This window comes from Pelmatolapia mariae, linkage group LG12 (assembly GCF_036321145.2).
Source record: "Pelmatolapia mariae isolate MD_Pm_ZW linkage group LG12, Pm_UMD_F_2, whole genome shotgun sequence".
NCBI lineage: Eukaryota > Metazoa > Chordata > Actinopteri > Cichliformes > Cichlidae > Pelmatolapia > Pelmatolapia mariae.
In genome coordinates this window covers 37747633-37760754 of record NC_086237.1, presented here as the reverse complement: position 1 = coordinate 37760754, position 13122 = coordinate 37747633, and the positions used below count along the sequence as shown (strand labels likewise).

Sequence of the window (13122 nt, the reverse complement as noted above, 5' to 3'; positions counted from 1 at the left end):
TGACTTCAGTGTTGACAAAGCAAGTTAACCGCCGGTGAGAAGCAAATGTTCTCGGTAATGGTCACATTGTTTTTCCAGCTGAATTGTCCGATATTTTCTTCACGGATATCTCAGATGGTCTAACTTCTTCTTTTTTCTGATTCCGTCCTGGTGGTTTATCGCTTTCTTCGACTGTTTTTCTAGCTTTTGTTCGGGGATTTTTAAATTAGTTTCTGACATGTGATCATTGTCAAAGGTGAACAGAGGTAAAAACCAGGAAAGATTGCTACTACTGCTGTCGGTATGGACATCCAAGATGAGAGGAGAAGGCTGCTGGATGCCGAGGGTGGAGATCCAACAGGACTCATGTCCGAGCAAGATGCTTATCTGAGGTCAGTGTAGCTCTACCACAGCAGATCATTTCAGAGGGTTTACGTATCATCTAAATATACAGAGTTATCTAGACCATGCAGATAATGTTGTAGTTTTTACTCTCCCCTTGCTGTTTTGGAGAAACCAGTTTAATTACGGATATTATTGCTTTGTTTAGTTTTAATGGTGTAGCATAATTTATTGGTGTGTGTGTGTGTGTGTGTGTGTGTGTGTGTGTGTGTGTGTGTGTGTGTGTGTACTAAATTTAAAGATTATGGCATACTGAACAAGCAGTTGATATTTGCTTAGCTTCTTTTTGCTTGCTTATTTGGAACCTGAAAGGGCCACAGAGGAGAATCTGGAGTTTGCTTGATAACAACTGTTTTATGTTGACCTAGATGAAAGCCAATGGCTACTAGAGGAATTACACAGATGAGTGACAAATTAAAGGAAAACACTGAACCCTTCACCTCTGCATTGGGGAGATGTGGTATGCTGTCATGGATGGGTTTTTTCCCCCTTAGCAGGAAGCTCACTGAATATCAATACAATATTCTTCTGAGTGATCGCCTTTATCCTACAGTGAAGCATTTCTGTCCTGCATGGAGATTTAAAGGAGCATCACGTCACTACAATGAAGTAAAGCGAGTACATCAGCATTCTGAGAACTAGATTTTAGCATGTGATTTGATGCAGAGTTTCCTGCTTCAGAAAGCTTCTACTGATCTACACTGCAGTAACAGTTGTAGGAGGGCCCCTTCCTGTCCCAACAGTACTGCCCACCATGGCTCAAAGAAAGGTCCACGAAGACATGGATGAGCAAGTTTGGTGTGGAAGAACTTGACTGGCCTGACCTCAACACCTTTGGTTTGAATTATAGTGATGATTGCAAAACCGGCTTTTGTATCCAACAGTCCAAGGGTGACTTGAACATATGGTCATGTGGTACACCACATACTGGTGTTGTAGCTGTAAAGTGGGGGCAAAAAAAAGCTTTTATTTTTATATTCTTAAGTTTTAATAACATTAATGTAATTACATTTTTTATATATTAATGTAAATCTGCAAAATAATGTTACGAACCCTGAAAAGATTATCATTTAGTACACCCCATGCCCCCTTTAAACTCACTGGAGCTTACAGACAATCTCATTAGAAATGATGCATGTCATCCATGCCATGATATTATAGGCTTAAAAGAAGTAGCAGAAATTATTTTCTCTTTTGTCCCTGAAGCATATTAATGAGGCTGAGCTTCTTTCTATCATATGTGAGACCTGACCTTTACCTGCTACACTAATCTGTGTTCCTCTTTCTCTCCACAGCAAAGTGAAGAATCGAAACTTGTACCTTGCGACACTTGCCTCTGTTCTGGGTCCCATGAGCTTCGGGTTCGTGCTGGGATACAGCTCTCCCGCCATCCCCGAACTCACCAAGATTGAGGACTCTCGGCTGAGACTGGACGATAACCAGGCTTCCTGGTTTGGGGTATGATGACAGCCATGTTCATTTCGTATTGCACCAGGCAATTTTAACAGCAGATTTGTGTGACATCTCATTTCATCCAACACATCCTGTAAAAAAGACACAAAAGAAAGAGCCGGATGAAATTAAAATCTGTTGACTGTATGTTTAAAATTAATCATTTTAGCACATTTTAAGCCAGGCTTCAATAATCATGGTCATAACAGTTTATGACATAAAACGGTGGAAGAGTCACTGAAGGAACAACTTAATATACTGATCAGCCACGACACTGAAGCCATGTGCCTAGTGGTTTGTAGGTTCCCTTCTTGGTAACCCAGTGGTAACATTTTGGCCGCCTCCATGTTTGTGTTTTTTTTGAGCCAGAAGTGACCACACTTGAACGAGAGGCTGGATTGTTTGGTGTAATTGTTTAAAATAATAGAAGCTGGCATCCGTAACAGTCACAACTCTAACGCTAAGCCTTAAGACAATCACACCGTTGAGTGGCTATAAAAGAAGTCACCTCCTGTATAGTAGTTGATAAATGGGGAAACTAGCCATAGAGACCCCAAAAGGTTGATTCTTTTCATCTGGACGTAGCAATTTCAGTGGGAGAAACTTTTCATCACTCCTTCAGTCTCAGCTGACTGCAGGTTTCCCCAACCTGCTGTCAGCTTTGTGTGTATACGTGTTAAAGGTAACATCTTCATGAATGGCAGTACCTAAGGTTTGCCTTCAGTATATTGTAATCTTCTTCTTCTTTTGACTGCTCCCTTTATGGGTTGCCACACTAGATCATCTGCCTCCATCTCACCCTATCCCATCCTCTTCTGTCACAGCAACCGTCTGCATGTTCTCCTTTACTATGTTCATGAATCTTCCTATTTTTCTCCTGCCTGGGAGCCTAATGTTCAACATCATTTGCCCAGTTTATCTACTATCCCTCCTCTGCACATGCCCAAATTATGTTAGCATTGCCTCTCGAACTTTGTTTCCAAAACACTTAACCTGAGGGTCACTACTCTGATGTACTCATTTCAAGTCCCGTCCACTGTAATGAGAGGATCTGTGTAATTTTTGCCCTTTTAATGTTGGGTATAAAGAGTATATGCACCCTTTAAAGCCAAGCTGTCTGTTTTTAAAATAGGTTGAAAGTATTTCACTTAAACATATGGTCATGTGTTACATGGCATACTGGTGTAAAGTTGGTCTATATACTGCAAGTGCTGGAGCTTTGGCCTTTTTCAAAATAGGCACTAATGCATAATAGAATATATAGTCCAGATGTTAACTCAACAGAAATAGTTAAACCCTGTTTAATTATTCTTTTAAAATAATAAAATTGATTAAATGCAAAATAAAGTTCAAATAATTCATTAACGTTTATTGCTGACGATCTGTTCTGTGTTTCAGTCCATAGTGACGGTGGGAGCAGCGTTGGCCGGGCTACTTGGTGGCTGGATGGTGGAGAAGATTGGCAGGAAGGTCAGTCTGATGTTATGCGCGCTGCCATTTGTCTCCGGCTTCACCATCATCATCGCGGCGCAGAACGTGTGGATGTTTTACGTTGGCAGAATACTGACAGGCCTCGCCAGCGGCATCACCTCACTGGTTGTCCCGGTATGTCATTTAAAAGCAGATTAAATGCCTCTTTAATATTTGACCCGACATCTGTTGATGTGAAGATTAGCCAGTTTGATTCCAGAAGAAAAAAATCCATCTCCAAAAATTGAAATGTCAGGCAGAAAAAACAAGGTATGCTTTCATTTTGTGGGATTAAGAAGTAGCTGCACAGTATCACTTGAACACCGATTAAAAATTAGAGAGTATAATCTGACACATTGCCTTAAATGGTGTGACAGCCAGACACCGAATGACCTGAGGGGCTGCACCTACACTCAGTGAGATAAATAAGGATTGTTTTGAGCAGTGAATCATGCAAAGCCATTGTAGACTAAAAATATGGAGCTAGAAATGAACAGAATAAGACCACCTTTGCTTTAATAACATAAATGATTGTTAATGTGGATCAGTCCATTCAAATGCCAAACATTTGTTGGGTTTGGCTTCTCAAATGTGAATCGTAAATGTGCTCTTAACTTTATATAAACAAAATTATATGTGTTTGGTTTATAAACCATTAAGAGAACAGTTCTGTGTACTAAAGGTTTGAATTTTTGATGTTCTCCCTTCTCTCCCCTCAAACAGGTGTATATTTCTGAGATGGCACATGAAAAGGTCCGTGGGACTTTAGGCTCCTGTGTGCAGCTCATGGTGGTGATAGGCATCATGGGAGCTTATCTTGGAGGTATGGAACTGATGTTTAAAGTTTTTATGGCATCTTTAAAACTCTCTTTGTAAAGTCTACATGGCTACAAGAACTGCATAAACTTTAGTACTAAAGAAAAAGTGTCAGATAACAACAACGTTTTACAACCTACAAATCATTGAAAGATGATGTAACAAATGTGGCATTCACATGATCATCGTCATATACGATCCGATTCCTCTGCTGCCTTTTAGACAACAGCCTCACTGCTTGACCTGTGTGAAAATGGCTGCTTCTGGCTAATCTTGTTAGCTGCGTGCTGTGCATGATTTCCTAATAAAAGCTGGTATGTTTTGAGATGTGGATTTGTCTCGTGGTGCTCTGGAGGTGGGTTGCTGTGCAGACACAGCAGCTGTTTGGTTGTGGGTAGATGTGGTTTTTGAATTGTATCAAAGGTCTCTCAGAGTTTGCAGTGATAAGTTGTGGAATAACATCATAAGGTTAAAAATAGAACAATTTATTTATGAATCAGTTGAACAGGAAATGATGAACAACTATTTAGCTGATCGGTAAACTGGTTTAGAACCTGTTTCTCTGTCTGAGCCTCGTGACTGAATTTTGACTTGACCATAATATAGCTGCACTCCCTCTGTGTGCCCTCCAAAGCTAAAATTACTCAAATAAATACAAAAAAACCTGAAACTCAGTTTTCTGGTAATCAGTTTAGAGTGTGCGCTTGAGTTTTATAACTAATCAAAAAAAGACAAGCCCAAACCTCTTCTTATTCAACGCTCTGAACGAATGGTTCCTGTGCAAAAGGTGCTCTGTTCTCATTCTTGGTAGACTGGCTTAATCAGGAACTGTAGTCACTAAAGTACTGAAAACTGAGAGAGAGAGAGAGAGAGAGAGAGAGAGGCGCGCACACACACACACAAACACACACACACACTTGTTTTCAAGTGTGAAGACATCGAGACATCTCATTGACATAATGCTTTTCCTAGCTGCTTACCATAACCCTAACCATGAAAAATGAATACCTAACCCTAACCCTCAGTCTAAACCTAACCACAACCTAACTGTAACCCTGACCTTAAAACCACATTTTGAGCCTCAAAAATGCCTTCAAACTGGTGGGGACGGTCATTTTGTCCCCCTAAGTGACTGTTGGTCCCCACAGGTATAGTAGCATCCCAATTTTCTGTCCTCACAAAGACGTCTAAACGTGTGTATACACACACACAAACACAGTATTATGTTAACTGTATTTCATAGACAATCTGGTAACTTGGGTAACATTTGACAAATAGAACTTATGGATAAAGTTTGAGAAACAGGAAAATGCTAAGGAATAAGGCAATTGTATAAGAATGCAGGAAAAACCTGAAGTAAAAAGCACGTGTTGGAACTGCGACATTTCACATTGGTCTATAGTCTCCAGGTCTGAAAAATAAAGCTAAACCTGTAATGCTTTTAATGGCCAGCAGGGGCTCACTACTCAGTTGCAAAGATAGCTTATCGCTCACTTGATTTATAACCTCAGTAAACAGGTTCCTAATTAGTTTATTGTATCAGTCACTAGCCTCCTCAAGTCTTCCTCAATATAACATGATGCTCATTGTATAAATTATTGTCTCATTAGCATACAGAAGGATCATAAGAGTACACATTAGGACAGACTTACCTTAATATTGACACGTTGCTGCCCAGTGAGCATGCATTGCCTTTCTCACTTAAATCGGCCCCTCACTTATAATGTTTGGTTTTAAACACTTAGATATGGGGGCAGCATAAATGCTCACCTTGAGGCTTCAGGAAAAACTAAAAGTGTCAGTTCAAATGGTTCTCACTGTTAAGACAAAGTTGTTTCAAAAAAGCTGCATGGTTTGATGTGATGGATCACATCATGGAATTTGTTAAAAATCAAATTGTCTTTCATATGTACAAGAAATGTTGCTTATTTCTATTGAGGCTTTTTTTGTTTAGTTTTTTTATTTGTAAAGGGGGAAATGTCTCTGTTAGATGTTTTTTAACTCATTCAGTGATTTAGTGATTACCTGTTTGGCCAAAATTAACAACCTTCTCTGAGCAAAAATTAACACATATGACACTTTAGATGCCAATTTTGAAATATAATAAATATCCTTGTTCCTGTTCTTGTAAAATTAAAATGAATGGCTTCTAAAACTTCTTTTCCACATTTCTTTAAACAAAAGATGAGGAATAGCTGTAGAAATGGCTCATCCTGAGTGTGTGTGAACCTGTCCTGCAGGTCTCTTTATGGACTGGCGTTGGTTGGCGATCTGCTGCTCCATCCCACCGACGCTGCTGATGGTCTTTATGTCCTTCATGCCTGAAACGCCCCGCTTCCTGCTGTCACAGGGCAAGCGAAGGGAGGCTGTGGAGTCACTGCGCTTCTTACGTGGACCAGACGCTCCTGTCGAATGGGAGTGCGCCCGCATTGAGGAAGCATGTGATGAGCAGGTGATATAAGACAAGATTTTCTGGCCACAGCGCCTTTGCCCTCCTCAATTGTAATTCAGCCACTGTGGGGAGTTTGGCTTGATGATTGATGTTATTCTGTTTTCCTCCTAGGGTTCTAAATTCCAGCTGTCTGACCTGAAGGATCCTGGTGTCTACAAGCCTCTGGTGATTGGCATCATGCTGATGATCTTCCAGCAGATGAGCGGAATCAACGCCATCATGTTCTATGCTGAGAATATATTTGAACAGGCACATTTTAAGGTAGCTCATTCACAGGCGTTACTGCTCTTTCTATCACTCACTAAACAAAGCAGATGAAGGAGCAGAAGAGCAAGACTTCACAGGACAGTGCTGGCACCTTCTTATCAAAAATTGATTTGTCGTGTTGCACTTTTCCCAAAAAGGCCTTTTTGGGAAATAGGAGTAGGGCTAAAAACAAAAGTCACAAGTTAGAATGTAACAAAATGCAAAACATTTCAGTGAACACACTAATAGAAAGCTCTCCCCTTGGAGGTGAAAATTGAATTCAACAGCAAAATTATCAATTTCCAAGTTTTCAGTGAAAACATAAATTCATTATAGACCTGTCTTTCTTCTTATTCTGCAGCAAAGTGACCTGGCGTCAGTGATCGTGGGTCTCATTCAGGTCGTCTTTACTGGAGTAGCAGCGCTTATCATGGACAAGGCTGGAAGGAAAGTCCTTCTCATTATCTCAGGTAGCCAGAATCTTTAAATGTAATTATTAACCATAATTCCTGAGATCTCTCTGTGACACCTCCTTGATTGTAATTTCATAACACAGGTGTTGCCATGGCCATCAGCACCACAGCATTTGGAGTTTACTTCTACCTGATGTCCTTACTTCCAGAACCCCATGGTGACCTGGCCTGGATGGCTCTGGCCAGCATAGCGGTGTTCATCACAGGTCAGTTTTCCAGCATATAAAAATGGGTCAATCAGCTCCACTTCAAGACGCAAAAATTATTTAGTCCTCACACCTTTTCCTTACCTTATACTTACTACAAATAACTTTTGATATTTAATGGTTTTGGCTATTCCATCACAAATTCAGAGATAAATTTGTCAGTCATCTGCAAAACATTTAATTAGGGCTGTGCGATATGACCAAAATCTCGTATCCTATATCCTAATATATCCTATATTTATCGTCCCGAACGACGATATTTATCACAAAAGTTTTACATTTTCTGTAAATTCTGTGAATCTCGGGCAACTCGACTTGCATGAAGTGTTTTCAGCTGGGAGTCCTGTACCTGGAGTCGGGGGTTACATAAGTTGAAACGGCCGCAATTTTCACAATTTTGTGAGTATTTATTACACAGCATGCTGAGGGGAAAAGCCTGTCCTAAGGTTTATTTTTTTAAGCACCTGACGGCTCTTTTTAGCGTCTCATCTGTAAACACTCTGCATACTATTTCACGTGATTCAGTTTATTTTGAAAAATCTCAACAGGATCTTCAGCTTTTTTGTGAAAGGTTTACGTGGAAAACAAGCGGACTGCGGAGCCACGCGATGGTTTTACCGTCGTTGTTGCTAACGACAACGCATAAAAACAGTCGCTTGTCCGTCCGTAATGTGGTTATTTTATATATAAGAGAAAGAGAGAACTTTAAGAAATTCTACAGTGACCATCAAAATCAATGACTGTAGAAAGTCATTGATCAAAACGATGAAAAACTATTGCCGTAAACAGTTCATTTTGCGACACCACGAAACAAGCGATAGCGTAATATGAAACATTAGACGTTTTCATATTGTCATCCGATATATATCGTTATGAACAGCCCTACATTTAATACTCCAAAACACCAAACAAATTGGTGCTGCTGATGGGGATTTTTTTTTTTTTTTGTTAAACTTGTGGGTAGGGGTGGGTTTTTATAATCGATTTATCGATTAAAATCGATTCTGGCTTGGATAACGTGAAATCGATTCATTAAAATCCTGAATCGATTTTTTAATATAAATTTATTTTGCCCGAAATGCCAGAATCTCAGGTGAAACCTCACAAAATTTCAACAACCACCAAACAGCTAAGACAGTAAATGAGAGCAGGTACACGGATTCTGCACAAGGATGTAAACACACAGTGCGGACCTGCGCCTTTCTCACCCGATGGCACGGACACGGTCGGGGCTGAAAGCCGACAGCTCGCTGATTCTGATGTTTCGGCGGGTCCGCGCTTTGTGTTCACGCCCTTTTTGCGCTGATTCTAAAGCTGTTAGTTTGATCTCTCTCCAAACAATATTGACCGAACCAGCAGCAGAAGAAGATCCAAACTACGCTTCACATAAACATCGTCATGAATTCACTCTGACTTTTACTTTTTTGCTGCCACCACCATAAAATCACACTTCATGCACAGCTCTCTCTCTCTCTCTCTCTCTCTCTCTCTCTGTACTTCAAGAACAGTTTCCCGTCTAAAAATCTGTTTTCTGCATTATTTGCTTGCTTGTTACGCACAAGTCTACTGTTGTTTACAGCGCTGTCAGCCGCTGTTTTTTCCCTTTTACATACTTCCGAAAAGAAAACTTTCTGTCGTTCAATACTGAACAAATTTAAACTTTTTAAAATTATGCAAAATGCAAAACGCTTAGCTCTGTCTCTAATAAAACCGCTGTAACGTCAGAGGTAACATTCATATGTTCATTAATGGTTTTCTTTCGTTTTTGATGTACTGCAGAATATTTTTATAAAATCCCAGGCCAGGAAAACCACCTTCATGTTTTTTTGTGTTTTATCTTCAGCTACTTTGACACAACGGCATCTGCTGTGAGGCTCACACCTTTGATAAAGTCTTGCGTGTGTCAGCTTCCTTTTTATAGATACAAAAATATGTAAATGTACTGATCTGAATTATAATATTTCTGACTGTCAAAATTTCCCAGATCGAATTGAATCGAATTGAATCGAATCGAATTGAATCGAATCGTGGATCAAATCGATTCGGGACCTTGTGAATCGGAAAGAATCGATTCTAGAAATCAGTGACGATACCCAGCCCTACTTGTGGGTGTATTCCCCCAGCAGACCATGCCACTTTAATAACTGTTGCTGTCCTGTTCAGGTTTTGCTCTCGGTTGGGGTCCGATCCCGTGGCTCGTCATGTCAGAGATCTTCCCAGTGAAAGTGAGGGGGTTTGCCAGCGCTGTCTGCGTCCTCACCAACTGGAGCATGGCATTCGTCGTCACCAAAAACTTCCAGGATATGATGGTGAGTGTTGAACAGAATACCAAATCTTATCTGTTAAAGATCCATAAAACCACATTTCAACCAGGATTGCAAACAGAAGTGAAATTTAATTAAACAGAAGTGAAATTTAATCTTACATCTGGGATCCTTTTTTTAGTGAACACATGAGTTTACAGCATGTTTACTTAAGATACCATAAAAAAAACTTCACTGCAAATTTTGCACATTGCAGCACCATCTGGGGGACAAAGTAGAGCCCTTTGCTGGGCTGGCTCTGGCACATAGGCCGCATGTTTACCACAATTGGTTCAATGGATGTGGAATAAGATCCTGTTGGAACAGTTAGCATAAAGTAACTCACCAGAAAGTCAAAGTGATGTCACACAGTAATCATTATTGTTTGTTATTATGGTTGTGATGAGATAGCAGAAATTGAGATGGCAAAATTTTGATGACTCGCCCCCATCAAACATAGTTTATTCCCAGAAAGCTTCCCTGCCAACACGAGACGAGCTGCAGAGAAGTGCATTCCTACTTAACGAGCATGTTAAGGGGAGCATTTAGTCCAGTATACACATAGTTGTTGTGACTGCCCTATTTTGCCATCAGTCATAACAGACTTAACTGGCCATTTATGCTCACCATTGTTGCTCTCACAAATGCTGCATAACTCCTGACTTAGTCAGGCTGGAAAAATGAGTGTTTGAAAAGCTTAATGTCTATTGCTGTTTCGGTGATGGATCAATACAGGCACATTGAGATAACCAGGGTACAAAGGGGAAAAGCTGTAACAGCTGGAGCAAAAAAAGATAAGATTTTGTGGAGAAAATTTTCAAACCACCATAATTATTTTGTTTCCTCTTTGGACTTGTTCTAGTATAATTTTTTTTCCGCTGAGTTGCAAAACATTTTGTTTACGAAAAGACTTCACCACATCCAGTGTACCACAAGCACCCTTATGAATAGTTATGGGTCTGATGTCACATTTAGACTGAGCAGTGACCAACATGCCAACCATAACAGCAGCTTAAGTAGTCAGTAGTCACTCCATAGCCTGCTTAGGTTCGCTGTTTTGTCTCAAAGCGCTGTCACTTTTAGATTGGATATTCTCAGCTCAAAGGGTAATGGGTTTCATTTTTTTGTACAGGATTATAGTTTTGTTTAATTTTTTTTAACCATCTGTATTTGTGAATTTAAAAAAGAAAGTTTACTCTACACCACCTCTGCTACCTTGAGAAGCCTCTCCAACATACTGAGGATGGAAAAATAACAGTTAAATTCATAGAAGTGACAATTTGTGAAGCTGTGAAAACATATTTTGATGCAGGGATGAAATTTTGAATTGAATTTGCACTGCAGTCGGGATATTTTGAGTGTTTTTGACATATTTCTCTGTGGGCTTTCCTCTCTCTCTCTCTCTCTCGATACCTGTTTGCCTTGCAGAATCTTCTAACCAGTGCAGGAACTTTCTGGCTGTTTGCTTCTATGTGCATCCTGAATGTCATCTTCACCATGGTCTTCGTCCCAGAAACCAAGGGCAAGACACTGGAGCAAATTGAAGCAACTTTCAGAGGGATGTCAGGTCCCTGAAGATGCCACATGTAAAGACTAAAAGACAAAACTGCTCATTTCTGAACTCACTGCTCTACCTGGGACACTGTGTGGGTATTCTTTGTTATTATTAACACTTTATCACCTTTGGGTATTACAGAAACAGCTGAAAGAAGTAATCCTTCATGAAGGTTATGATTTTCAGTATTTGTGTATGAGGCATTGATTCGTCTGTTGTTCGTGATGCCATTGAACTGTAATGCATCAGTGAGGTTCTGCCAAATTTGAGCTGTTTTCTTGTGAAATCTGTCTGGAATCCTTTAATGTAAGATAATCTGATAAGGCAATTAAGTGCAGTCCTTTCAGTTTTGTGATACTGAGAGTCTACAGAGGGGACCAGATTCAGGCTAAAGGGGGGCTGACTCCATACTGCCCCCAGTTGTACTCTTTCTTGCAGTTCTGATCAGTAAAGACAATTTTGGCAAGTTTTCCTCAGGACAGCAGTTTAGCATGAAGTTGGTATTTACGAACACAGCACAGGCACATATAACACACCGAGGGTTTTAGTAATGGATTCCAGTGTTGCCTTCCCTATAAAATGAAATGCCAAAAATACATATAAGCTACTGTTTTTCCCTCTGTTTGTTTAAACAGAGCTTCTAAATTTAGCAGACAGACACGTGCAGTGACTTCTTCCGGGTCATTTAGGGTTTTTTTCCATTGCTGGATAAGAATATTTCCTATTGTTCTAAGTCTTTTTAAGGACTCTAGCAGAAGACAGAACAAAAGTATAACATTTTGGTAGAAGTGAGTCAGCTGTTTACACTAATTTACCTGTGTAATTTACACCATCAGGGAAGATTTATGTGATGGCATTGTTCTTTTGGGGGTTTTTTAGCTGTGAACTGTAAAAATGTCTTTTTTCTTTTTCTTTAAAGTTTTATAATCATTTTTCTTTTGGGATACACTTGAAAAATGTTTTAAACACACATTATATGACTTATACACCCTTGAGGTTATGATAAAGTCACATTGTGAAGTAGTGACTTATGTTAATTAAATATCACCTTTTCTTAAACATATTGTTTTTGTTGATCACTCTACTGGAAAAGAATAATAATCATGTTTTTGTTTTTGTTTTTTTATTTAGTTTGTGATCAATAAAGATGTTTGTATTAATGTGTTTGTGTATTCTTTACAAATTCATTGTGAATTTCACCTGAACAGAATAAAGTCATGGTTATTTCCCTAGTTTCTCCTCTATGACTCTGGTATGACACAGAATTATTTCATACACTCGTAACATTTTTTGATGAAACATCTAAGTTCCAGGTGATAAATGTTTCAATCTTATCATAAAGACCCCTTAAGATGTTTTTGACTGCCACTTAACGGTAACATTAACAAGCAGGAAATTTAAGTCACTTTGAGTGTTGCATGGTTGTTGGTGCCAGGTCTTAAAGATGCCACTGATTGCATGTAGCTGGATCCTGGCAGAAATTAGGTTCTGAGGTATCCCAACCTTCCTCAGGAAGTATACACATTGTTGAGCCTTGCCAGTGACAGTAGAGATGTGAGTGGTCCAGGTCAGGTACTCTGAGAGGTGGACAGAGACAAATTTAATCTCCACATCCTGACCCCTGATTTATATTTGGGGGGGTGGGTCTGTTCTCTTGGACCTTCAGAAATCCACTACTATGTCATTTGGCTCTCTCTTGTCATTGTTGGTAATCAGCCCCATGCCTGTTGTGTATCTGGTGAATTTGAGCCACATACACCTGGGGTTG

At 39.7% G+C, this 13122-nt stretch overlaps 1 protein-coding gene across 1 annotated transcript; it reads left to right on the top strand.

Moving 5' to 3' along the window:
* On the top strand, positions 1-12553 carry LOC134638683 (solute carrier family 2, facilitated glucose transporter member 8-like). The gene is made up of 10 exons (XM_063489491.1): positions 1-371; positions 1677-1839; positions 3232-3438; positions 4027-4126; positions 6360-6571; positions 6683-6832; positions 7179-7287; positions 7374-7496; positions 9660-9805; positions 11228-12553. The coding sequence occupies exons 1-10, from the start codon at positions 283-285 to the stop codon at positions 11372-11374; spliced, it is 1446 nt and encodes a 481-aa protein (XP_063345561.1). The 5' UTR covers positions 1-282; the 3' UTR covers positions 11375-12553.
* Positions 12554-13122: the final 569 nt, after the last annotated feature.

What these genes read in the sequence shown, in the direction of transcription:
- LOC134638683 (XM_063489491.1), top strand. Translation starts at nt 283, where the DNA reads ATGGACATCCAAGATGAGAGGAGAAGGCTGCTGGATGCCGAGGGTGGA. An exon ending in GAGCAAGATGCTTATCTGAG is followed by an intron (nt 372 to 1,676) that starts GTCAGTGTAGCT and finishes TTCTCTCCACAG; the next exon opens with CAAAGTGAAGAATCGAAACT. An exon ending in CATAGCGGTGTTCATCACAG is followed by an intron (nt 7,497 to 9,659) that starts GTCAGTTTTCCA and finishes TGTCCTGTTCAG; the next exon opens with GTTTTGCTCTCGGTTGGGGT.